The sequence below is a fragment of the Dermochelys coriacea genome, chromosome 9 (genome assembly GCF_009764565.3).
Source record: "Dermochelys coriacea isolate rDerCor1 chromosome 9, rDerCor1.pri.v4, whole genome shotgun sequence".
Lineage (NCBI taxonomy): Eukaryota > Metazoa > Chordata > Testudines > Dermochelyidae > Dermochelys > Dermochelys coriacea.
The window spans coordinates 104,790,368-104,816,932 of record NC_050076.1 but is presented as its reverse complement, the minus strand read 5'-3'; the positions used below and the strand labels follow the sequence as shown (position 1 = coordinate 104,816,932).

At 46.4% G+C, this 26,565-nt stretch overlaps 2 protein-coding genes across 4 annotated transcripts in view; both read right to left on the bottom strand.

Moving 5' to 3' along the window:
* Positions 1-11,909, bottom strand: part of ITGB1BP2 (integrin subunit beta 1 binding protein 2) — a 65,761-nt gene extending 53,852 nt beyond the window's left edge. The window contains exons 1-2 of the mRNA XM_043492860.1: positions 11,449-11,909; positions 10,496-10,668 (exon numbers count right to left, since the gene is read on the bottom strand). Of these exons, the coding sequence (XP_043348795.1) occupies positions 10,496-10,668; positions 11,449-11,504 (229 nt within the window). The 5' untranslated portion in view covers positions 11,505-11,909. The remainder of the gene's footprint in view (positions 1-10,495; positions 10,669-11,448) is intronic.
* Positions 11,910-12,047: 138 nt separating this feature from the next.
* The window catches only part of NONO (non-POU domain containing octamer binding), a 39,959-nt gene continuing 25,441 nt past the window's right edge, over positions 12,048-26,565 (bottom strand). Inside the window, exons 11-12 of one of the 3 annotated variants that reach the window (XM_043492858.1) lie at positions 12,799-12,894; positions 12,048-12,200 (exon numbers count right to left, since the gene is read on the bottom strand). In XM_043492858.1, coding sequence (XP_043348793.1) covers positions 12,180-12,200; positions 12,799-12,894 — 117 coding nt within the window. In that variant the 3' untranslated portion in view covers positions 12,048-12,179. The other 2 variants (XM_043492857.1, XM_043492859.1) reach the window with 2 other exon arrangements.

The window sequence follows — 26,565 nt, the reverse complement described above, 5'->3', positions numbered from 1 at the left end:
AGAGAGCCTGGAGGTGGGTGGGTATAAAGGTACTCGAACCCTCTGACCAGGTACTTCTTTTTGGCCCTTTTGGAGGAGAGAGGATGGACAACGTGACCTTGGCAATTTTCAGAACCCCATTACGTACTGGTAGTGCAGCACGGGCTGGGGTAGACGCTGAGAGGATATTGAACAAGGTGTCGGCCTGCTCAGCCATCTCTTCCACCTCTAGGCGCAAGTTCTCAGCCACTTGTCGAAGCAGGGCCTTGTGTTCTTTAAAATTGTCTGGTGGGCTGGCCCTGGAGGGTCCCACGGCCCTTCTTGTCTGGTGCCAGGGAGCTGTGCTTCTTCATTTTCTTTCTGGGCACCGGTGATGGGGAACGGTGAAGGGCAGAGCCCAGAGACGGGGGTGCACTGTGCACCGAGCACTGAGGTATTAGGCAAGTTTTGGTGGGACGGCTCAGAAGCCAGACTAAGGGAAGCCTCCATGAGGAGATACCACAAATGAATATCCTGCTCTTTCTGATTTCTGGGTTGAAAATTTTTACAAATATGACACTTGTTCTTCACATGTGATTCCCCCAAGCACTTGAGGCAGCTGGTGTGGGGGTCACTTACTGGCACAGTCCACGCAGGGCTTAAACCCTGGAGACAGGGGCATAGAATCATAGAATCATAGAATATCAGGGTTGGAAGGGACCCCAGAAGGTCATCTAGTCCAACCCCCTGCTCAAAGCAGGACCAAGTCCCAGTTAAATCATCCCAGCCAGGGCTTTGTCAAGCCTGACCTTAAAAACCTCTAAGGAAGGAGATTCTACCACCTCCCTAGGTAACGCATTCCAGTGTTTCACCACCCTCTTAGTGAAAAAGTTTTTCCTAATATCCAATCTAAACCTCCCCCATTGCAACTTGAGACCATTACTCCTCGTTCTGTCATCTGCTACCATTGAGAACAGTCTAGAGCCATCCTCTTTGAAACCCCCTTTCAGGTAGTTGAAAGCAGCTATCAAATCCCCCCTCATTCTTCTCTTCTGCAGACTAAACAATCCCAGCTCCCTCAGCCTCTCCTCATAAGTCATGTGCTCTAGACCCCTAATCATTTTTGTTGCCCTTCGTTGTACTCTTTCCAATTTATCCACATCCTTCCTGTAGTGTGGGGCCCAAAACTGGACACAGTACTCCAGATGAGGCCTCACCAGTGTCGAATAGAGGGGAACGATCACGTCCCTCGATCTGCTCGCTATGCCCCTACTTATACAACCCAAAATGCCATTGGCCTTCTTGGCAACAAGGGCACACTGCTGACTCATATCCAGCTTCTCGTCCACTGTCACCCCTAGGTCCTTTTCCGCAGAACTGCTGCCGAGCCATTCGGTCCCTAGTCTGTAGCGGTGCATTGGATTCTTCCATCCTAAGTGCAGGACCCTGCATTTATCCTTATTGAACCTCATTAGATTTCTTTTGGCCCAATCCTCCAATTTGTCTAGGTCCTTCTGTATCCTATCCCTCCCCTCCAGCGTATCTACCACTCCTCCCAGTTTAGTATCATCCCGCCTGGGACTCTAACTTCTAACTCCTAACTACACTTAACAACTACTTAACATGAACTACTATAAACAACTATTTACAAGGCCCTAAGCCTCAAAGTCAGAAGTGACGAAATCGCTAGCCCTTGCTATGCAGTGGCGGTAAGATGGAACTGAGGGCATAGGGCCGGTGGTGCCTGATATACTGATGCGTGAGCGTGGCACTCAAGGGGGGCACCATAGCTGGCCCTACAGATACTGCTAAGGCAGAAATCTCCGACAACCGTGCATATGGGCACGCACACACCTAGAATGGAATCAACATGAGCAAGCACTCAAAGAAGAATATAAGTGACTGACTTGGAATTTGGTCAGGACACTAGGGTTAGCACCCCAATTCTTACCAAAAAAGTGCCAAATGATCTTTACTGAATCATGAGTGATCAGAACCGTGGTGTCTCATCCGTCAGATGACACCTCATGTAAAAATGTAACTAGATACAGATGGGAATCACAGTGCCACTAACCAACATACTGGGGCTCTGATTGGTTCAGAACTGACTCAGAAGAAAGAACATCCCCTGGATTACTCTGGAGTGGTCAATCTCCAAGCAATACAACCGAGCTGGGGAGGGCTAATAAGATCACGGTCAGAGTTGGTATGGATCAGTAATTCTGGAAGTTTGTGATCACTAGCACAGAGAATACCTAGAACTTTCAGAATACCAACCATCTCCTCTAAACTGGTAAATACCAAACCAAAAATAGCTTCTCCATGGTGACATCTGTCATGACAATGGAACCTGTGTACTGCCAGAGCCTGACTTCAGGAGAGACTATAGTGGATTAAAGCTATGGTCAAGGTCCTGGAATCTGGAGAAGCTTCATTTCCTCAGGCACAATCATGCTGAGAGAACCTGATACACATGGAGGACTTGCCTGGCCTGGTTTGGGAACCAGGATTTTATTTATAGGTGCACAGACTAGTCACAGACAAGAAGTGTCTGGATTGCACCCAACAAACATTTTCCAGACAAGGCCCTAATGTTGTGAGCGTTTTGGGTAAAAGGACTCCTGGAATCCTGCAGGGTTGCCTAGATGGCCAATGGCAAACTATGTATGAGAGAGGGACCTAAAACCCAAAGGAATCCAAGGGAAGATGGCTTTTGTTGACTTGTTTTTGTGTCTGTCTCTTTTCTTATTTTCCACTCTAAGTTGCAGAACTAGTGGATGTCAGGCCCAATGAGGCTCAGGCTCTTGTGTCTCTGGGGTTTGACAATGTACTCAGCTGTGCTGAATGTGGTCCCTCCCTGCTTGTTTGATTGTTGATCCTGATGTGGGAGAGGAAGAAACTTCCTCTATCAAACTGACCCTGCCTCCCGCTCCCCAGTCTTCAGCCTGACTGAATGTTAATGGACAAGGGTGTTCCTGCCTGCCTGACAGAGGTGCCAGCTCTGGCCTGAGGTAACCACTCTACAACTTCACACCTGCATCTGATAATATCAAAGCATCTCTTTCCTTTTCTCTCCTCTTCTGCCTTTTCTCTTTCTGTGTCTGTTTTTGGTTAGGAGGAAATTGATATAACAAAACTACAGCTTTGTAAGCAAGCTGAAAGCATATTGTTTGCAATTTGTTTGACACTGTTTTCATGACCATATGCATACTGCCATCATAAACTTAACAAAGTCATCCTCATCATGTAAGAAAGGTGTAAGAGACTGAGCTGATTTTGTAATTTTTTTTCTTTGAGCACATCATTAATAAAATGGAAGGTTTACATTACGTGTGGACATTAAGAAGCTAGTACCTGAGCTAATGGAAAAGAACCCTAAAATATAGTACTAGCCATGGGATACAAAGTATCAAAAAGTATCATCAAAATAATCCTGTAACCACAACATTTCTTCTACTGTCTCTAACAAGAAGTTTTCACCAGCAAAGTCAGGAAAGTCCTGGCTGCTTTGTACTTTGCTGCACTTGTTTACCCTGGTTGTAACTTAGATTATAAACTGTTTGGAGTAGTTCTTTTTAATTTTTTGTTCAATATTTTGTAAAATGGGGCCAGAATCCTGAAAGGAACCCTTAGGCACTACTGTAATACAAGTTATTGTTGTGCTGGAGGATGTTGGTGGCTGCAGCAAGTGTGTCTTTGATTTATGGGCAATCCTAGATATTAATGAAGCTGATGGGTGTGTTGGCTGCCTTTTATTCAGCCTAAATGGAAGAAATAATTAAACTCCTTTATGGAGTTAGATAGCTGAATCAATAGAAGCCACCGCTCAAAGTGCTGGCCTGCATGGGAAAGCCTGAGCAAAAACTAACTCATGGAGAATAAGAGATTGGTGGAGCTGCATGTGTCAGAAAACAGCAAAAAGCCTAGAGAAAGCCAGAGGAGCATGGGTAGTGTGGCCCTGACAGGGAGCAGAAACAGAGCTCCTTGAGACACAGGATTGTCTGGAAAGCAGGCATGGATTGCTCAACAAGGCAACTGCCTCTTGTTTTTTGTTCCTACTGTGTTCAGGAAAACCAGACATTGTGGATATTCTCTGTAAATAAAGAGGACTGAACTGAAGAAGTAACTGACTCACATAATCAATTTATCCTTCATATGGAAACAACTCAGCAAGGCCACAAATATTGGCTAACCACTTGGTCAAATAGGCAACATTGGTGTTAGCACTGGGATAGAGTTTCCCAGGAGAGAAATTATAAGTTGGTATTACTGTGGAACCAAGATGGAACAAATAATGGAGGTGCTAGCAGAAATCAGAGATGGCCAAAAGGAATTAAAACAAGATTTACAACAAGAGCTGAAGACGTCTCAAAAGAATTTAAAATAGGAGTTGGAGATTTAGTGAAAAAAATTAAAGTGACATCTGGAGGTTGCCTAGCAATGACTGAGAGATGACCTGCTGCTGGAGATAAAATGTTCATCAGGGCAGCAGCTACAAAGTGTCCTGGCAATTTGGCAGCCCAACTACAGAAACTCTCAGTCTGGACTGGCAACATGGATCCAGGATGTGACCAGCAAGAGGAGAAAGAGGAGAGGGTGTTCCAGGAACCAGGGAAGGTCAGGAAAGCTTTGGCCAACTTAGAACTTGTTTCAGAGTAGCAGCCGTGTTAGTCTGTATTCGCAAAAAGAAAAGGAGTACTTGTGGCACCTTAGAGACTAACAAATTTATTAGAGCATAAGCTTTCGTAGCTCACGAAAGCTTATGCTCTAATAAATTTGTTAGTCTCTAAGGTGCCACAAGTACTCCTTTTCTTTTTAGAACTTGTTAACACTGATAAGCAGCACTGAGGACTTTAGGAGCTAAAAAATTAGCTTCATCAAGAAATCAAAGGGTCAGAGGCCACAGGAAAAGCCAAGGCAAGGAATCAGGCCAGCCAGAGAACTTGGGAAAGACAGGATATTTACAACAGTTCTTGATCCTGTTTGTAGCTCACACAGGCCCAGACAGGAGAGGTTGGATTGTTCCAACTCAAGTGATACAAAATCCCACTATCTGTGAGGGGAAAACTCCCTGGGAGGCTTACGTAGCTCAGTTCAATTTCACAGCCCCAATGAACCGCTAGTGAGATGAACAGAGAGGGTGATTTCTAGCAACTAACTTGAATGGCCCAGCTCTGATGGTGCTGCAGGATTCACTCCCAGAAAAGAAACTTAGTTATCTGTATCTGGTGCAAGCCCTTGACATGAAGTTTAGAGCTAGTCATCAATTGGAGCTAGCCAGGCACAGCTAAGAGCTAAAAGGAGTGTGGAGGAAAGAGACCACATGTAAGGAGATTTGTGTTACTGGCATATCTAGATGCCAGGAGGACTTCTAGAATACATTAGGAATGCACCAAGTTATAGATGCTCAGATGGACGAGGATTTCCAGATTAAGATCAATGAAAGAAGGCCAAGGTCACTCTGAGAGGCTGTGGAATCTGCCTCTGAACTTGACTCTTTCCTTGCAGCAGCCCATGAGAAGAGGAAGCAGACGTTAGTGAGGAGAATGGAAGCTGATCACCAAGAAGCCTGTAAGTAGAGCTTTGTGTCTAATATGCATGATGGAAAAGAGGATTCTAATGTGGTTCATGACATTATCGAACAACTGAAAAAAATGCTTAATGTGGTTTATAAAAGAAAGGAAATTGGCAAGGATGCAAAAAATAAGGGAAGCCATTCAGTTAAATGCTGGTACTGTGAAAAAATTGGCTACAAAAGGAAGGATTATTATAAATTTAAGGCAGCCCAGGACAGAGCATCCCGAGAACCTAATGAAAGTCCCTTACCCAGTTTGGGAAATGTGGGGACACCAATCTGAAAGTGCAAACCTTGGAGGAACAAGAACTACTCCGACAGTTTTTGATTAGATCTGGGCAGCTGAACACCATAATGGGAGTCTGGCTATTGAGTATTGTGAAGGGGCAAGGCCATATGGCTATAGAAAAGTAGTGGGAGATAGCTATATTAGATCTAGGCTAAACAAATCCCTGGTACCAGGTTAAGTGACATGGAAGCTGCTCCAGATCAACTAAGACACCTGGGGCCAATTAAGAACTTTCTAGAAGGCAGGGAGAATGCTATGTTGATTGAGACACCTGAAGCCAATCAGGGGCTGGCTAAAACTAGTTAAAAGCCTCCCAGTCACTCAGGTGGGAGTGCATGTCAGGAGCTGTGGGAAGAAGTTGCGCGGTTGGAGAGGCTGAGTAGTACACCCTTACTTCAGGGCCTCCTTCCTTGTACCTGATATGGTGTGAAGTGAAGCTTGAGGAATTGAGGGCTGCTGTGGGGGAAGTAGTCCAGGGAATTGTACATGTCATGTTTCTAAGAGGTCAACTACCATAGCTGATACTATTAGGGTCCCTGGGCTGGAGCCAGGAGTAGAGGGTGGGCCCGGGCTCCCCCACCCCCGCACCTTTGCCCCCTGATTAATCACTGAGACTGAGAGACAACAGAGACTGTGCAAGGAAGGATAACTTCTCCTCACCTCCCTTGCAGGCTTATGATGAAAATGGCTCAGTAGACTGTGACCCTTGTCTCTAGAGAAAGAAGGTTTATGTGGAGGGTCACAGTGAGCCTCTGAGGCTAGCGAAATCTACCAGGAAACGCGGGACCCATGGAGGCAAGGACAGAGCTTTGTCACAGTATGTAATAGGATCTGTGAAATGCACAAGAATAGCGGACAGTGGCTCACACATAAGTTATTAGACTAGACAAGCTAGTAATGTTAGGGAATAGGGAACCAAAAACTGATCTCAAATGGAGACAGTTATGGGAACATGCACTTGTCCAAAAATGGGGAAAACTAAGTTTGAAAATTGAACCTCTGCAATTTGAGCAAGATGTTGGGTAGCTGAGCTAGTAAATGAGCGAGTCGTTATTTTGGATTTTATTATGTCCAACCGCTGGAATCAATGACAGGAAAGGAGTCCTACAAATTCAGTCTGGAAATTCCCTTCAAAGAGGTGGCCCAGATTTTAAAAATTGTTTATAGGCAATTGGTTTGCAGTGAACAAATTGTTCTGCCTCCAGGGAGTCAGAAACCATAACAACAGCTACATGCTGTGGTAGCTTTCCAGCAAGGAAAAGATGGGGATTGGTTGAGACCTGCATTAAGACCTATGGTCTTGGGGGAAATTTTAGCTGCTAAAGTTATTGTGGATCTGAAGAAGGAATGGATTCCTGCTCATTTGCCAAATGCTTCTGAAAAAAAGTAAAAAAGGGAACCAGCAGATCTAGTAAATGTGACTGTAGAAGAAAACTACCAGGGGAAGGAAATAAAGGTAAGTTCCCAGAATTTTGACTGGACTTGTTCCAATGCAGTATCTCAGATTTAAATGAGAAGCAGCAGAATGATCTAAGACACTTTTTGGTTAGAAATCAGAAGTTATTCTCCAGTTCCATCAAAGGTAGAGATTGTACTGCACTGGTCCAGCACAAGATTGATACTGGGGAAAACTCACCCATTAAACAGCCACTTGACTATTTATCAGTTGCTAAGAAAGAAGAGGTTTCAGAGTGGTAGTCGTGTTAGTCTGTATCAGCAAAAAAAACTAGGACTACTTGTGGCACCTTAGAGACTAACAAATTTATTTGAGCATAAGCTTTTGTGGGCTAAAGCCCACTTCATCAGATGCATGCAGTGGAAAACACAGTAGGAAGATATATAGATATACAGAGAACATGAAAAAATGGGGGTTGCCATACCAACTCTTAACAAGACCAATCAATTAAGGTGGGCTATTATCAGCAGGAGAAAAAAAAAGTTTGTAGTGATAATCAGGATGGTCCATTTCAAACAGTTGACAGGAAGGTGTGAGTAACAGTAGGGGGAAATTAGCATGGGAAGGCTTTGTAGATCATTAAGGAAATGAATCACAAAGACATAATTGAGCCTTCGACCAGTCCTTGGGCCTCACTCATGGTTCTGGTTAAGAAAAAAGATGGCAGCATCACATTCTATGTGGACTATAGAAAACTAAATTAAGTCACTTTGAAGGATTCTTACCCATTGCCACAAATAGGTGATAATGTGCTGCAGCAAATTCAGTCTGTTTTTCCCCACTGGATTTTAAAAATGAGTATTGACAAGTGAATCCAAAGGACAGGGAAAAGACTGTTTTCAGAACAGAACAGGACTTGTGGCAATTTAAAGTGATGGCTTTCAGCTTGTGTAATGCATCAGCCATGTTTGAGAAGCTTATGGAGAAGGTACTGCATGGCATGCCTCTCTCAAAATGTGTGTTATACCTAAATGATATCCCGGTACATGGAAAGACTTTGAATAGAAACCCGCACATTTACAAATGGTCTGTGATAAGCTTAAAGCTGCCAATCTGAAACTGAACCCAAAAAAATGTGAGTTGTTCCAAAAAGGTAACCTAACCAGCATATACAGACAGTGAGGGGGGAATTTCCACTGACCAAAAGAAAATTGAGGCTGTGCAGAACAGGTCAGCTGCCCAGACTGCTTTACAAAGTGCCCTGAAGTTTCTCCAATAAGGAACCCAAGAGGCTGTGACAGTAGCAGAAGTTCTAGTAAATCCTTCACTGGATTTGGGGTCCTCAGTACAGCTGGGTGAGTAATTGAGATTTGGTTCTCAGCAGGTCTGGAAAATCTAAACATTTTGTTTCTGGGCATTTTTAAAGGGCTAGATTCACAATCATCATCATCAGCCACTATTGCTGCATTCATTATATCTTTTAACCAGTTGGTTTGAACAGTGGCTCTCAACCTTCCCAGACTGCTGTGCCCCTTTCAGGAGTCGGATCTGTCTTGCATAACCCAAGTTTCACCTCACTCAAAAACTACCTGCGTACAAAATCAGACCTAAGGATACAAAAGTGTCACAGCACAGTATTACTGAAAGATTGCTGCTTTCTCGCTTTTACCCTATAATTATAGAATACATCAATTGGGATATAAATCTTGTACTTACATTTCAGTTTATAGCATAGAGCAGTACAAACAGGTCATAGTCTGTATGAAATTTTAGGTTGTACTGACTTCACTAATGCTTTTTATGTCGCCTGTTGTACAAATAGGCAAATATCTGGGTGGGTGGATGTAACCTCGGCAGAGCTCTGTACCTCCAGGGGTACATGTGCCCCTGGTTGAGAACCACTGAGCTAGGGCACTTACTTGGGCTGTGGGAGACCTGGGTTCAAGTCCCTCCTCAGCTTGAGGTAGAGCACGGATCTGAATTTGGGTCTCCCATCTTGGATTTTTCACAGTGCAGACCAGGTCTGAGATGGGGTGGTGTGCTGGAGGGCTATAGGGGCTGCTGGCCAGCATGTTTGATCTGTGGGCAATCATAGACATTGCTGAACCTGATTAACGTGCTAGCTACCTTTCATTCAGGCTAAATGGGAGAAGCAATTAAGCTCCTTTGTGGAACAAAAGAATCATAGAATCATAGCACTGGAAGGGACCTTGAAAGGTCATCTAGTCCAGTCCCCTACACTCATGGCAGGACTAAGGATTATCTAGACCATCCCTGACAGGTGTTTGTCCAACCTGCTCTTAAAAATCCCCAATGATGGAGATTCCACAACCTCCTTAGGCAATTTATTCCAGTGCTTAACCACTCTGACAGTTAGGAAGTTTTCCTAATGTCCAACCTAAACCTCCCTTGCTGCAATTTAAGCCCATTGCTTCTTGTCCTAGCCTCAGAGGTTAAGAAGAACAATTCTGCTCCATCCTCCTTGTAAAAACCTTTTATGTATTGAATGCCATCAGCCAAGGTGCTGGACCATGTAGGAAGTCCTGAACAAGAACTAGCTCAGGGAAAGTAAGAGGGGTTTCTCTTGGACTGATTGAAAATACAGAGATTGTGCCATTGATTGGTGGAGCTGTGAGTGTTGTCAGGAGAAAACCAGAGAAACACTCTTAATATAACCCCAAGAGGGAGCAGAGGAAGAGCTGGAGAAGCAGGATTGGGTTTCTGGGCAAGGAAAGTGCCACTTATTGTTTGTTCCTATGGTGTTCTGGGAAATAGGACTTTTTGGGCAATCGTTGTAAATAAACAGGTTTGCACCAAAGAAATCCCTGACTTGTGTAATCAATTTCTTCTCCTAATGAAAAAACTTGGCAAGAACCTGCTTGGGCCAAAGTGCAATGTTATAAATAAAAAACTGGGGAGTTAAAATCTTCCAGGAGGGTTGGAGCCTGGGATTGTGACATGTATGGGTTGCTTCTGAAGTTCCCCATCCCCTCCTTCAAGTTGATTTGGTGTCCATTTACTAGTACCAGGGACTCCCCCTTGTCCATTCTGCATAAAATGTTTCTGCTTCTGTCACCAGTCTGAAGCTCATAGCTCCACAGCACACCACCCCCACTGGAGTGGTCAGAGCTGTATCGATACTGGTCACTACTTCATTGTGAAAACAACCAGATCCTAGTTCTGGCCTTGCTCAAAATGATACAATTCCTCACCACTCCTCTGCAAAGGCCATGATGCCGAAACTCCCTTTATCTTGCCCACATCCAGCTCTACTCACCCAGATCCTCCTTGCACTGGCCAGCCTGGGTGAAAAAGCTTCTACTGATTTCATAGCCACTGAAGAAGAAGTAGTAGCCAGGCACCTCCCGTAGCCAAGTACTGGTCAGGCCCTGGAAAAATCCCAGCAGGCCCTCAGATTGAAAGATATTTTTCACAATAGCCCAGGTAGAGCTGCAAGAGAGAACACAGGCAATGTACCCAAACTTGGACCATCAGAGCCAGAAATGAAAACATAAGCACACTCAGCATTACCTTTACCAACCCAGGATGATCAGTCAACCTAGAGCCATGCCATATTACCCCAATTTCTCACTGAGTCTGAATCCCAGATTCATTTTCCAGGCCAAACTGGTCACATTCCAGCATTCCTGCTAGAGGCAGAATTTGAGGGGGAAGGAAGAAAGGCGCAGGGAGGACTTGGTTTAAACTCATGTATCGGAGTGGGCTCTGGAGTATCATCCACTGACCTCCCTTGCTCCCTCATTTGCAAATGTTCTCTACAAATTGTCCATTGGAAACCTGGGATTAATTTGGGACATAGGCACAAAAACAGGAGAGCTGGGTAGCCTGGCAACTACAGCAGCAATGATCTGCACTGTGCCATGGGAGAGATATTGGCCACCAGCTCAGCCACAATACAGTGGCCAGGAAGGAGAGGAGGATGTTTGGTTGTGTTTCGGGTATGCTGTGGCATGCAGACCCACAGGCAGGCAGCATGGCCAGGAGGGACAGAAGGAAGCTGCAGGGACCCGCCCAGTAAGCACTTCTAAGGAATGCGTTTGCAATGCCTGGGTTTAGCACCAAGTCACTTCTAATCAGCTGGGCAGTGTGACACCCTCATCTTCCAGGGCAAGAGGGAATTCAGACCCGCTGCCTCACTCACAAACCTTCCACCAGGGCTGTGTGTAATTCACCAAAGCCTGGCCTGCTTCCCAAGGGGCTGCGACGTACCTGTGATATGCTAGTGCTGTTCGCCCGGTGACCTTCATCTTGTGTAAGACCTGCATGCGGCATTTCACCAGCTCCGCAGGGCACAGCACCACAGAGGAAAACACAGAAGAGAACGAGCTGGCAAGGGCACTCTGCAGGTCGCTGGCACCACAGGGCCCGAGAACACAGAGGTTAGAGCTGAAGCTCACCCCGCACAGGCACAGGCTCTGCAGAGGGCCAAGCAGAGGCCCTCATTACCACTACCCTAGAGGAGGAGTGTGACCTACCTCCCCAAACCTAACTATCCCCTTGCTCGGGGACATCCCCACAGCCTTCTCCTGGGCCGTCACAGATGGAAAACATGGGCGACTCAGCTTCCCAAAATGGCATCACCCCAAATGCTGCCCCAAGTGCCCCCAACCTGAGCCCCCCAGTGGGGCTTACAGCAGCCTTGCCACGCTGCCCCGCCCCCTGTTGTGTCCCCATGCCACATGCCTGCAGAGCCAGGCCATACCTCAGCTCCAGCACACTGCTCAGTCCAAACAGCTGCCTCACCAGCTGCTGACAGAAGCCATAGCAAGCGAACAGCACCGCTTTCTTTGCCACATTAGCGAGCAGGACTGGGGCGGTGTCCTGGTACAGCCTGGGCAGCCCTTCCTGCTGGTATGTCAGGACTGAGCAGTCAAAGAAACCCCGGTATATGGTGGGGAAGGTCTGCATCTTCACCTTGATTGTGTCAAAGCGCTGCCCACTCACCACGCATGCCACCCCACCTGCAGAGACAAACCTCAGTGCCCCTCTTTGCCCCTGCTCCAGGGGCAAAGCCTCAGAGCACCTCAATGCCAGTTCTTCACCCCCAGCCCCCGGGGCAAAGCCCCCAGGTACCTCAGTGCCCCCTTAACCACCCCAGGGCAAACCCCCCAGGTACCTCAGTGCCCCCTTAACCATCCCAGGGCAAACCCCCCAGGTACCTCAGGACCAATTCTTCACACACACCGCCCCCGCCCCCCAGGGCAAAGACCCAGGGTACCTCAGTGCCAGGTGCTGGAGGTTGTAAGTCTCCTCCTCCCACAGCTGAGAGGCCCAGGATTGCAGGTGTCCTCTGAGCTAGAATTCCTCCCCCCAATAAGTTTTAACTTGCTCCTGAACTGTGGTCCTGCCTTATTTCAGGGATTCAGGTCCAACTCCTGATGCCTTCCAGGCCTCACCGCACTTCCTGTGGGGGCCCTATTCATGCATTTGGCTCAGGGCTCCCCTTCTCCCCAGCCTGGTATCTTGCCCTTCTGAGGAACCCAGATATGCTCCCAAATGATTCTACCTACCAAAGCCCTCCGCTCCTTGCAGAGGACAGGCCCCAGCTCTCAGACTCACTTGCTGCCCCTGCAGTGAGGTGAACAAGTGCCTGTACCAGTGGGTGGGACTTGGCTGCGTCTGCAGACATCTCAGCAAACTGGACCACGCTGGACCCTAGAGCAGGAGCCAGGCTGCAAATCAACCCACTACCAGCTCAGTGATGCAGGGAGCAGGGCAGGCAGCAGAGAGCAGAAGCAACAGGCTTAAGAGGCCAGCCTGCTGCAGAACCATACTGATCAAGTTTTCTTTGTCCCTTTGGGAATCAAACAGCAACTCAGAGATACCTGGGTATTTGGGGTGGAGGACCAGGTGCAGACTTTAAAGAGGGATTCAAGTCAGGGACATAGGGATTGGGAAGTTTGTGTGGGCTGTGAAGGAGGCTATTCTGGGTGCTGGGGTAGGACAAGGGCTGTGGAGTATGGAAGGTTGTGGGGAGCACAGGGACTGTGGGGATATGAGGGGGCTGTGGGCACAGAGGCTGGAGGGTATGTAGGGCGGCTGGAGGGGGCACAGAGGTAGGGGAAGCTATTGGGTGGTAGGAGAGAATTGCGGAGGCTGTGGGACACAGAGGCTGTGGAGGGCATATGGACTGAGGCTACTAGGGAGGTTGGAGTGGGGCACAGGGCTGGTGGGAGGAGGCCTGGATGGGGGAGCAGGTCTGCCCCACTGACCTGGGTCTGAGTGGCATGGCACCTCAGCATTGTTGGCAGCACCTGAGTCCTGCCTCAGCTGCAATGGAATGGGTCAGGAAGCAGTAGTGGGCAGAGAAGTAGCCAGGGGCTCTGGGCACAACTTGGGATTGCTGAGGGGTGCTGCACTTCGCTGGTGCAGCTTGGGGCTTGGAGTGCACACAGATGGTACTGGGGCAGTGGGTGTGTGTAACAGAGTACCAGGGCCGAGGGTGTGTGTGGAGGTATCGGGGTATGGGGGGTAGTGAGAGTGTATACGGGGTGTAGTGGGGCAGAGGGTGGGTAGCAGGAGTGTGTATGTGATGTAGTGGGACAGAGGGTGGATACTGGGAGTGTGTACAGGGTGTAGCAGGGTAGAGGGCACGTAGCGGGAGTGTGTATGTGATGTAGTGGGGCAGAGGGGGGCAGTGGGTGAGTGCAGGGGGGGTATTGGGGCAGAGGGTGAGTAGCGGGTATGTGTACAGGGTGTAGTGGGGCAGAGGATGGGGAGCAGGAATGTGTATAGGATGTATCAGGGCAGAGGGAGGTAGTGTGTGAGTGCATGGGGGGGTATCAGAGCAGAGGGTGGGTAGTGGGTATGTGTACGGGGTGTAGTGAGGCAGAGGGGGATAGTGTGTCTGAGTGCAAGGGAGGTATCGGGGAAGAGGGTGGGTAGGAGGAGTGTGTACGGGGTGTAGCGGGGCAGAGGATGGGTAGCACGAGTGTGTACGGGGCGTAGCGGGGCAGAGGGTGGGTAGCACGAGTGTGTATGGGGTGTAGCGGGGCAGAGGGTGGGTAGCACGAATGTGTATGGGGTGTAGCGGGGCAGAGGGGGGTAGTGGGTATGTGTACAGAGTGTAGCGGGGCAGAGGGTGGGTAGTGTGTCTGAGTGCAGGGATTATCGTGGAAGAGGGGTAGTGTGTGTTTGTGTATGTGAAGATGGAGCAGTGGGCGTGTGGGCAGATGGGGGTTGTGGAGGCAGGGGTATCAGGGTAGTGAAGAGCTGTGCAGTAGAGGATCCAGGCAGAAGGGGGAGTGGGGATGTATTTAAAGGGTATCAGGGGACTGCAGTGTTATATAAAGAGGTAGCAGGACAATGGATGTGTGTGCGGGGGTGCATTGGGTAGAGTAGGTAGTGGAGGTGTGGGTAAAGGGGTGTCAGGACAGTAGGGGGTATCACAGGTATTGGCAGTGGTAAAAGGCTATCAGGTTAGTGGAGGGGTGTGTGGTGGGGGATCAGGGCAGAATCACAGAATCGTAGAATCATAGAATATCAGGGTTGGAAGAGACCTCAGGAGGTCATCGAGTCCAACACCCTGCTCAAAGCAGGATCATCCCCAACTAAATTATCCCAGCCAGGGCTTTGTCAAGCCTGACCGTTAAAAATCTCTAAGGAAGGAGATTCCACCACCTCCCTAGGTAATGCATTCCAGTGCCTCACCACCCTCCTAGTGAAATAGTGTTTCCTAATATCCAACATGGCTGCTACTCTGAAACCTAATATCCAATCTAGACCTCCCCCACTGCAACTTGAGACCATTACTCCTTGTTCTGTCATCTGCTACCACTGAGAACAGCTGAGTTCCATCCTCCTTGGAACCCCCTTAAGGTAGTTGAAGGCTGCTATCAAATCCCCCCTCACTCTTCTCTCCTGCACACTAAATAACCCCAGGTCCCTCAGCCTCCCCTCGTAAGTCATGTGCCCCAGACCCCTAATCATTTTCATTGCCCTCCGCTGGACTCTCTCCAATTTGTCCACATCCCTCCAATTTGTCCACAGAAGGGAGCAGCGGGGATGTGTTTAAAGGGGCATCAGCAGAGGGGAGTAGTGGGTGTGTGTACGGGGAGTATCATGCCAGGGAGTCTAATGGGTGTGTGTGTAAAGGGAAAGTGGAGGGATGTACAGTGGGGATTGGGGAAAGCAGAGTGAATAAAGAGGTATCGGGGCAGTAGGGGTGTTTCAGGGCTTTACTGGGGCAAAGGGGAATCGTGGGGGGTGCATGAAGTCCACTAGGGACTTTGCTATTGCTTTTACCTGGGAGCTGTTCCGATTACTCTGGTGATGGGCAGCAATATAAACTCTTTAGACAAAGAGATGTGAAAGGACATTGGTGGGGGCTGTTTGTGCAGGCCTGTCAAGACAGAGGTTGAGACTGAGAGTGTGAGGGAGGATAATTTGCCAGACACCACTAAATTCCAGTTCGGCTTTAATTTGCAGACTTCTTCCCCACTCTCCAGCCAAACCTGATGCCCCAGGTGGCCCGGGAATGTACATCAGGCCCATTTACTCAGCCATGACTTCCCAATGCCTGCCCTTTTTGCGGTGGGAGGGAGATCCTGGCGCATGTCTATCTGCAGTGCGCCAGGTTGCAACCCCTCTTCTGGCTCCTCTAGAACCTCTTATTGAGGCACTTTTCCCCACACCTGTTTATTTATGCACACCCCATCCATGGCCCCACAAAGTTGCAGGACCACCTTGTCAACCTCCTCCCAGCCATGGCCAAGGTGGCCATTTATAACACCAGGGAGAGAAGGTTAGCTGGCGGGGAAGCGGGGGTGGGCTCTGTGACTGTGGGACCTGTTTTCGTTACTTTATCTATTCACACATCCAGGCAGAGTTCCTTTGGCCACATCTGCTGGCTCCTTGGATACCTTTGAGCAGTGGGCGCTGTCTGGGGTTCTCTACTCGGTGTCCCCTTCAGGTTCCCTGATTTTGGCCCTTTGACCCTCACGCCTGTTCCTGTTTTTTTTCCTTTGTCGTCCCCCAAATTTAGTTGAGTTCTGGGCTCAGTAGCTCCTCCATAGGCTGGGGGAGGGGCTTTTAGCTGTGGGTGGGCTTATGCCACCCACTTCCCAGCACCCAATAAGATACTCAGCAGTGACCAGAAAGTACAGAGTTCAAGGGAGAGACATGTCCCTGAGGAGGAAAGTGGGTTCTGCACTAGTGCTTCTAATACCTGCCCACATATGGTGAAGTGGATAGCTCAAAGCATTAAATCAGTGGGTGCATTCTCCCTCTCGGAGAATCACAGAGCTTTCCCTGCTCTCCCCAAAGTCTGGCCTGCACTTCACCCTTGGCTGCAGTGCGGGAGGTGTTTTTTTCCTGAATGTGCCCATCCTTCCTCCCTCCCCCCCAGTATGTAAGCCATACCATGGCCTCAAAGGTTCCAGGTATACTAACCCCTGAGAAGCAGGTTTGCAAACGGGATGTAGGAATCTCGTGTATCTGTCACATTTCAAAGCTAGCAAGTTCAAAACCTGTTAATGACATGAGTTTTTAATGTTCTTTATCAATTTGGTTTTAGATGAATTCCTACCATGTTTTTAAAGCAAGAGGTACAACATCATGGGCCCACAAATATCATTATTTTGTAATACTTGTGCTAAGAGTCCTTTGGCTTTACACATGTAGAAGGCCAAGTGAGAACCATATTTTCATGAGCAGGTAGAATCTCTTTAAAAACAGCAGAACTCAAAAAGGGAAAGCAGTTTAAATAGACAAATCAAACAACTGAGGCTAAGAAGATCCCATCCTATTTCAGAACTTTGGTGGGTTCCCACGACTTCGAGGAGGAAACAAGTTTAATGTGGCAGTTTCTATAGATTCAACATCTTTACATGGTTGAACTGTTCATTTCTAAATCCAGACTGTTCTCTTTCCCTGGCCAGTGCTACCTCTCTTCATATCTAGTAGGTCTGGCAGAGGCCTTTAGAAGTCTTACAAGGTATTTGTACTGCACACTACCAATCAAGTTAATTCAAGTAAGTCCTTTTTCTCTCCGTAGAGCAGATGTATAAGGATGGTGGAAGCAGCTTCCTCAATGCTCGTTGGAGGCACTTGACATTCCTAAACAGGTAACTACTAGCTGTTGGGGTGGATCAGTCTCTGCTTGTCCCAGCAACCAGATCTCCCCCAAAAGATGGCACTAAGTTCCAGCTAGGAGGTTGTGCAAATGAGAGAGGCAGGACAGGGCCAACTATGAGATGCCCTTCAGCAGACATATTTACAGGCACAAGCATTGCTGTTCAGGCAGATAACTGCCATTAAGTGACTTGAGCCCTCTCAGTATATACTCTTGAGGGTCAGTCAGAAAATAACCCAATAAACCTAAAAGCCCAATAACAAAGTACCCTTGAACATCCATAACCCCCAACTCAGCCCGTAGACCACCAACTACAGTTAAAATCACAGCTAAGATAAAAACAAAAAAATACACATGCAAAGTCCCCTGCCTGATGGAGCTTACAGTGCCTTCTGTAGTAAGATGAGTCCCTGAAACATAAACCCTTGAATCAGAGGGCTGGTATGATGCCTAAGGCCTGAACTAAAGTAATGGTCAAGACTTTGCTAATATAAAGCTAAGTTAAGTTGTGAGCAAAAGGCAGGCCCTGCTCACAGAAGCTGGCAAGAAGAGAGCTGATGTTGCAAAAATACACATACCTAAAAGGTACCAGAACACTCTGATATTTGCACATTCCACAGATAACAAGGAACAGGCTGACCCATCCTAAAGACGGGCAAAAGGGCAGTATGATGGATAGGGTTGCTTTGTTCAAACCGACATGTACAAGGTGAGAGGCAGCACCTTGCTACGCAGAAGGGTTGCACTTCAATACATCAGGAATGATGTGTAACTTGTTTGTACCTGTGTATAAAAACGCATCCCTGGGGAGTTGTCTTGGTCTGGCCTAGGAGGCAGTGGTAAATCCTGCCACTGACTGAGCCAGTCCAATGTCAGGGAGCACATAAGTACTAGCAGAACTGTAGACACCTGACCTGGGGAGCTAGAGACTGTGTTTCGTTTGGCAATAAACCTGGCCGGGTGCTTTCGTAACTTATCAGTCTGTGGTCATTGAGCGGTTCGCTCAACATCTGCTGTGCCAGCTATCTGCGCAGAACTGGGACAGCACACAGGAAGCACACACATGCACGCAGCCAACTGTTATCAGCATTGGATAGAGCAGAGCACCACACTGGTGACGTCTGACAACACCTTCGGCTGAGCAGAGCTGCAGTGCTATAAGGGGTTAATGACAAGCATGCAAGCAGCCAGCTGTGTTACAGCTCCTGTCATTCCAGTGTACAGTGAGTGGTGTCTCAATGACCGAGGCTCATTGGGTGAGTATTGAGAGGACTCTGATCATTTCAGTCCATGCCCAAAGATGAAATGGGAGTGATGAACCCCAGACAGCGTGCAGTGAATGAGCAGCCTTGGTCATAGAAACACTGATGTGAAGAAGGGTCATTACAGGATAGAGACCCCGGAGCCTATACAGACGCAGAACAATCAGTCCTGTCTGCCTCCTCTGAGTAATCGTTCCAGGGAAAGAAAGCTCCATCGATGGAAAAGTAAGGGAAGTGCAGAACTAGGAGTAATGAACATGGAGACTAAATTCTCTTACCTTCCTAGAATACCTTCACAGTACAGTTGGGAACTTCTCTAGGGAGCAGTGTGGGTTGAAAGCCAGAACTGAATGAATGCAAGTAAGTGACACAAAGAGAACCAGAGATTAGAATATTGCAGGGATTGCACAAGCTATTTCCCATTAACGATTGAAAAGTTTGCCTGGTGAATGGGGGACTAAAATTAATTAGTTTAGGCAGGAGTTCACTTTAAGGCACCCGGCTTCAGGGACCATCTCTGCACTGGCTTCTGGGGCAGTAGTTGCCCCAGTCAGGGAGTTTTCACGGAGTGGACCATACCTCAATGTGCAAATTGTTTTATGGACATCTGCTCTCGCAGTCATTATTGCACAGACCCATCTCCCCTCCCTCTAGTGATGCAATATGATCCCAGAGGATAATTGCTGACATGGAAGAGTGATATTAGGCAAGTATTTAATGTGTTTTAGATTCTTTTAATGTGATTTGATATCTGGAGAAAAAGAGGCAAGCCCCAGTATCATGTGGCTAGGCAGCATTCTGCAGACCAATTTGCAAACCATTGGCCTAGGTGATCTAAAGTGAATGCCTGGCCTACGTGATCCAGCTCTGATTTCTAATTCCAGATTTGACAAATAAAAACATGTAGTTTCTTTCTTGGGCACTTGCACAACCTACGACCTGACACCCTGATTCTGGTGGCTTTAGGCTCCGTCCTAAGGATGGGCTAAGGATTGTTAGGCACCATATTTTCTTTTCCTTGGAACTGTAATAATAAGGACCAGCTCCCCTAGAGCATCATCGCTATTAACACTTCCCTGCTCTGATTCACTCTTTCTTCTACAGGTGGCTCCCTCTGTGTACAGAGAAGAGATTAATTTCTACACCCTGGACACTAAACAGAAAAATTAGTGTTTTGGCTTCCCTCCGTGGTGGCACTATTTAGACTTGCCTGCCTGTGAGCATGATGCTAAGGCACAGGAAGTTGATTCTCTACACACAGCCAGACTATAGGAAGAGGCATTCTGGCTCAGATCTCCTGTCTCTCTAGTGCAGTGTCCTTTCTCTGACATTTGCCAGCACCACGTTTCAGAAGAAAGTAAGTTTACTTACCTGTAACCGAGGTCCTTTGTGCATCCTCTGCACATTCCCACTCCTGGGATGCGCCAACCAGTGAAGCCTGAACAGTAAAATTCTACTAGCAATAGCCGTTGGAGTATCCACGCAACTGCCTTACCTCTCCCACACACCCCTGAACTCTGGACATTCTAGGGCAATGATTTAGAAAGGAGCATGCCGCTCCACTGCCTAAGTTCCATCCCCTGGGGTCCCAAGTTCTTTGATAAGTAGGACTTCAAGGTAGTCAGGAAAGGTGGATGGGGAGTGTGAATATGCAGAGTCTGTCTCGAAGAAACTCGGTTACAGGGAAGTAACCTTAACTTCTTCTCTTGGGTGTCCTAGGCATATTTCCACTAATGGGACAGATTAATAAGCAGTACTGTGACCCAGGATAATGGGAGCTGGAGTTCTAGTTAAACAAGGAGTACACGATTGCCCTGCCAAACTTTGCATCCAATCTAGATTGCAGGTCTACAGAATAAGGTTTAGTAAAAGTTGAACAGAACGCTAGGTTGCTGCTCTATATCTCTCTAACAGAGGAACATGGCTAGAGAAAGCCATGCAAGCTGCCTTTGATCTAATTGAATGAGTTCTGATGCCCTGTGGAATGGATAATCCTGACAATTTATAAGATTCATAAATACCTAATCTAACTCATCTACAGAGTGTCTGTATAGAAATACCTTTGTTTTTTGGTCCATGAGCTATAAACAGCTTTGAAGACTGTATAAACTGTTTAGTCCTGTCTAACCAAAAAGATGATGGCTCTCCTCACATCTAGCGTGTGTGTAATTTAGCTCTCCATAATGAGTATGGGGTTTGAGGAAAAATTATAGATTGATATATGTGAAAATCAGAGATTATTTTTGGTAAGAACTTAGAATGAGTGCAAAGAACCTCTTTATCCTTATGAAACACAGTAAATGGTGGATCAGCCATTAATGAATGCAATTCACATGTATCTTACGGAAATGACTGCTATCAAAAATACTGTTTTGACAGATAGATGAATTAGAAACAGCTCTCCGGAGGTTCAAAGGGAGGTCTTATTAATTGTGCTAGTACTACATTAAGATCCCAGAAGGGCATAGGAGTTCTTATTGAAGGATACAAATTATTAGGGCCTTCTATAAACCTCTTAATTGTATCATTAGTACACCACTGATTTTCCCGCTACAGATGCATGATATGCTGATATGGCCAAGAGATTAACCTTAACTGAAGATACTGAAAGAGGTGTCTTCTTAAGATACAATAAATACTCTAATATTTAATTAATTGGTGCCATATACCGAGCCACATTACACATGAAAATCCACAATACAAACCTTTTCCATTTAAGACTATAGCATTTCCGTGAAGGTTCTTTTCTAGAATATAATAGTACATGCTGTACTTCTAATTAAAGGCTTTCTTCTAGTCCAGCTAAAGGTCTACTCCCCATGCAATCAAGAGAAGGGATCAAAGATCCGGATGACAGACCTTCCCTGTTTGTTGTGACAAGTCCGATGTCTGTGGTAAAGGTTCCACTAATCCTTCTGACAGATGTATCAAATCTTTATACCACTGTTGTCTAGGACATAATGGTGCTATTAAGATCACCCAGGCTTTGTCCTGTCTTATCACTCTCTAAATAAGAGAATATGGGGGGAAAAGCATACATTAAACCCTGATCCCAGTGTATTAGAAAGCATCCAATATTGATTCCTTGCCTCTGTCTGCTCTGGAACAATATCTCTAGAATTTCCTGTTGCTGCAATGGCGTTCTGTTCTGCTGCTACTTGAATTGCTACTGGATGACTATCACATTCTATACAAAGACTCTTGGCCTCCCTGCATAATTTCACAGAGTAAGTGCCTGTTTGTTTGTTTAGATATGACACTGTCATAGTCTGTTACTACCTGAAACTGCTTTGTTTCTGAGTTGAGGTAGAAAAGACCTAAGGCTAGTTTGATTGTGTCCATTCTAAAATATTGATGTGCAAGTTCCTTTCCTTTGGTCACCAATAATCTCTGACCAACATTTTGATGTTCAGATAGGCTCCCCATCCTAGAGTAGATGCATGTATTATTGCATTATGATGGTCTGCCCACCACATTAATGATGTTATGGAATTAATATTTTTCAATGCATGCTGTTTAAATCTGATTTGTAATTCTTTGCTAACCACTGCTGAAGATTCTCTCATCTGGAGATGAGCATAAGGAATCAGTGCTGTGGTTGATACAGTAGACCTGGCAACCAAAAGAAGAAAAGAAACAATTGTCTTGGTAACTGGTGGTGGTGACATGTACGTCTTTTTATTTTGACATCTCTCTCCTCTTTGAGGAAAGCTCTCCCCACAGTTGAATCCAATATGGCTCCTATAAAAAGAATCCTCTGACTATGGTTTAGGCATGAATTTCCCCCAAATTACATGTAATCCCAGACTGACAAATAGTGAACATATTGAACATATTTGATTTACTTGTAAGATCTGTTCCCTGGATGCTGCTTTTGTTAATCCATTGTCTAGGTACATGTATTGTGACAAAGTTCCTCCTCTACCTTGGTGGGTCTTGTGCTTATTGGCAGATTTGATTGCCTTGGAGATTCACGGCAGCCCTCAGTTTGTCCATTTTCATGAACCCACAGTCCAGGTCAACTCCTCCTGTGTCTGACCAGGAGTTGGGAGGTTTGGGGGGAACCTAGGCCCACCCTCTACTCCAGGTTCCAGCTCAGGGCCTGTGGAATGCAGCTGTCTAGAGTGCCTCCTAGAACAGCTGTGCGACAGCTACAACTCCCTGGGATACTTCCCCATGGCCTCCTCCCAACACCTTCTTTATCCTCACCCCAGGACCTTCCTCCTGGTGTCTGATAATGCTTGTACTCCTCAATCCTCTAACACTACGTGTGATCACTCTCAGCTCCTAGTGTCTCTTGCTTCCAGCTCCTCACATGCGCACCACAAACTGAAGTGAGCACCTTTTTAAACCCAGGTGCCCTAATCAGCCTGCCTTAATTGATTCGAACAGCTTATTGATTGGCTGCAGGTGCTCTAATCAGCCTGTCGGTCTTAATTGTTTCCAGAAAGTTCCTGATTGTTCTGGAACCTTCCTTGTTACCTTACCCAGGGAAAAAGGGACCTACTTAACCTGGGGCTAATATATCTGCCTTCTATTACTCTCCTGTAGCCATCTGGCCCAACCCTGTCACAGTATACAAACACCCACACCTTCTTAGATATGCTGCCACAACAGAGAGGCATTTTGTAAACACCAAGGGTGCTGCGGACAACCCGAAAAAGGAGGATCTTGTACTGAAAATGGTCCTCTCCAGTAACGAAACACAAGTACTTCCGCTGACATGATCTTATAGAAATGTGGATGTATGCACCTTTTAAGTCCAGACCTGTGAACTAATCCTGGAGGGAAAGAGAAGGTATTATAGAAGTTAGAGACAACATGCAGAAGTGAAATTTCTTTCTACAAGTGTTTGAACTCCTTCAATCCAAAGGCCCTCCATCTTTTTTGGAGATTAGAAAATAATGCAAGTAAAACCTCTTCCCTCTGTGATCTTGCACCTAATTAGTAGAGACAGAACCTTTTTTCAACAAATTGAGATAACTTTGATCTCTGTCCAGATATGAAGTAGGTTGGTTGCTGAGGGAAAGGTTTTGAACTGAATTGCATAACTGCATGAAATAACTTCTAATATTCATCTGTCCAATATTATTAAACACCCACTGGTAATAAAAACAGGACAAGCAGTCCCCAAACTGTGGATAAATAAAGCCCAAGGGGGACTGGTTTGAAGCTCTGTGTCCTCATGTCAAATTTGGTGTCTTGGAGGAACCATAGAAGACAGATGAAAAAAAAAACCCTTTCCCTTTATTATTGCAAGGTTTAAATGTCTCTCTCTATTGTAGCTGGTACTGTGGGGTATAAATGTTGAGGTTGGCAGTGATATGGCATTCTCTGATAATTGTAATGAAGTGAAGGAGATGAAGAAGGAGGGTATTGGCTATAATACTTGGGTAATGGAGTCAAATACAGCCTCTTCCCTGTATTAAGGAAACCTTGGCAGTTTCCCTTCTCTAGTACCTCATCAGTCTGAATACTAAACGGACCTTCTCCTTCAAATGGACGGTCCTCAATCCTTCTTAACATCTCGTGAAGGAGTCTCAACAATCTTACCCATCCATGTCTCCTTAGTGAGCCAAAGCTACAGAACTTGAAGTATCTGAGGAGTCAAAAGCCACTCAACTATTGCTTAACGACATTCTGTCCTTCAGTCAAAATGGCATTTGATAACTTTGTGTTCCTCTGGGAGCCCATTAAGGAAAGAGGGCTTTTTGTTCCACAAATGGTATTGGTACCTAGCTTTGACAACTTCATTGAGTATGTGCACATTTAATGTAGCTGACAAAAATATTTTTTTCCCTAATGCATCCAGCCTCTTCCTTTCCTTATTCGATGGAGCAGAGTGATCTTGGGCACTTTTTAATCTATAAAGTGCCACTTCAAAACACCAACAAATTAGGAGGTGGATGAGTATGAAACACAGCAAGTCATTCTTGAGGGAACTGATAATTTGTCTGCCTTCTTAGACAGGCAGAGTGGTTGAGGGAGTTTTCCAGACTGCCTTTGCTGATTGAAGCAATCCCTCTAACAAGAGAAGTCTGACTTGTTGACTAGTCATTGCCCCTCAAATTTTGAAGATGTTGTGGAGCAATCATCGCATTCTAACAGAAGGAATATGTAATGTTTTCGACATTCAAGATACTAACTTATGAAAGTCTACAGCATCTTCCGCTGGTGATGATACTGAGAAGTCCCTCACATTTTCATCCAGAGAAGGCATATCCATTAATTCTGAATCTGACTCTTCCAGCTCCAGTTCCTCCTCCTTGGATAATATTTCACCTATTTCCATATGTGACTTGTTCTGAGTAAGCTGCATTGGTTGGTCCTTATCCCTTGGATCTGACAACTGAAGGTCCTCCTCATACTGTCTTGCTGAAGGTCTGACCCCATATGTTGGTCCTTCCTGATAAGGTGCCAGAAATGGCCAGTCAGAATATTTTGTCCAGGGAAGTACCTGCCACTCGGGTCAAAACCCCACTGATGGATCAGGCTGGAAATACCTCTATGCCTATGGATCCCGTGGGGCTGCAATGAACTGATTATAACAATTTTTTCCTGGTTCTAACCTGCAATCTGCATCACTCTTCTGGCGCCAATCCATTTGCATCTCTGATGGGAACAGAGACAATCTTCTTGAAAAAGGAGAGCAGAGAGAAGTTCTTCTAAGACCTCTTCAGGACCCCTGGAGAAGACGACAGCAGCACAGGGCTCCTGACCCTTTCCTGTTCTTTGCTGACTCTCGGAGAAGCAGTCGGCCTGACTGGGTGTAGTACCTCATGTGACGTGTCTTGAGACGCAGTACTGGCTCAACTGTCAACAGAGCCACGAACAGAGTTGCCTGACGAATTACTGATTTAACTGTAATGCTATGCAGTGGCATGCTAGTTAGCAAACCCCCTTCAGTCCTCTTAATTGGATCCTTAGAGCTCACCCTCAGGACAGGATCCTCTGGATCGGATATTGTTGGATCCACAGAGGGATGACTCCTAACTCTGCACTGAAATCTTCAATCGGAGCCTGGCTCCATTATGAGATTCTATCCTGGTAAGTCCTTCTCCCTCCAAGTAGCTCTTTGTAATGAGGCCGACCCAAGTGAGGGCTGCACATTTTTCCTCAGTACTGCAACAAAGTCTCTCTGAACCAGGACAACTCTGGAAAAACAGCCTGTCACTGATCCAGACCTTCTCTTTGTCGGACCCTAAGCTCTCTTGGATCCTGTGTCTTACACAGAAGTGGAAACTCACTTTTCCCTGGCTCATTTGATTAGAGGCGGAGTTGAAGCTGGTCTCTGAGAACTGGCCACCGCCATCAGTGCTTTTTGCAATGGAATTGCCTGGAGCCAATTCTGTCCTTCTTTGCCCTTGTGGCAAATGTTGAGCAGATCAGACATTTAGAGGGAGAATGCCCTTCTCCCAAACATGCCAAACATCTGGCACTTGCATCTGACACTGGGAATACTGCTGGGCATGAGCCACATCTTTTGAAATCAGACTCCTCAGCCTTCTGATTCAGCATGTTATACTTTAATTAACTAGCTCTAAATAACAATGCCCCTCTGCCATGTACATTGGCCAAACCGGACAGTCTCTACGCAAAAGAATAAATGGACACACATCTGACATCAGGAATCATAACATTGAAAAACTGGTAGGAGAACACTTCAACCTGTCTGGCCACTCAGTGAAAGCCTTAAGGGTGGCAATTTTGCAACACAAAAGCTTCAAAAACAGACTCCAATGAGAAAAGGAGTACTTGTGGCACCTTAGAGACTAACAGATTTATTTGAGCATAAGCTTTCGTGAGCTACAGCATCCGATGAAGTGAGCTGTAGCTCACGAAAGCTTATGCTCAAATAAATCTGTTAGTCTCTAAGGTGCCACAAGTACTCCTTTTCTTTTTTCCATTCCACTAGTATCTCTGGAGATTGTAAACTGAAGCTACTAAAGGTTAGACATTTTTAAATCAGCAGGTCCAGATAACTTGCATCCA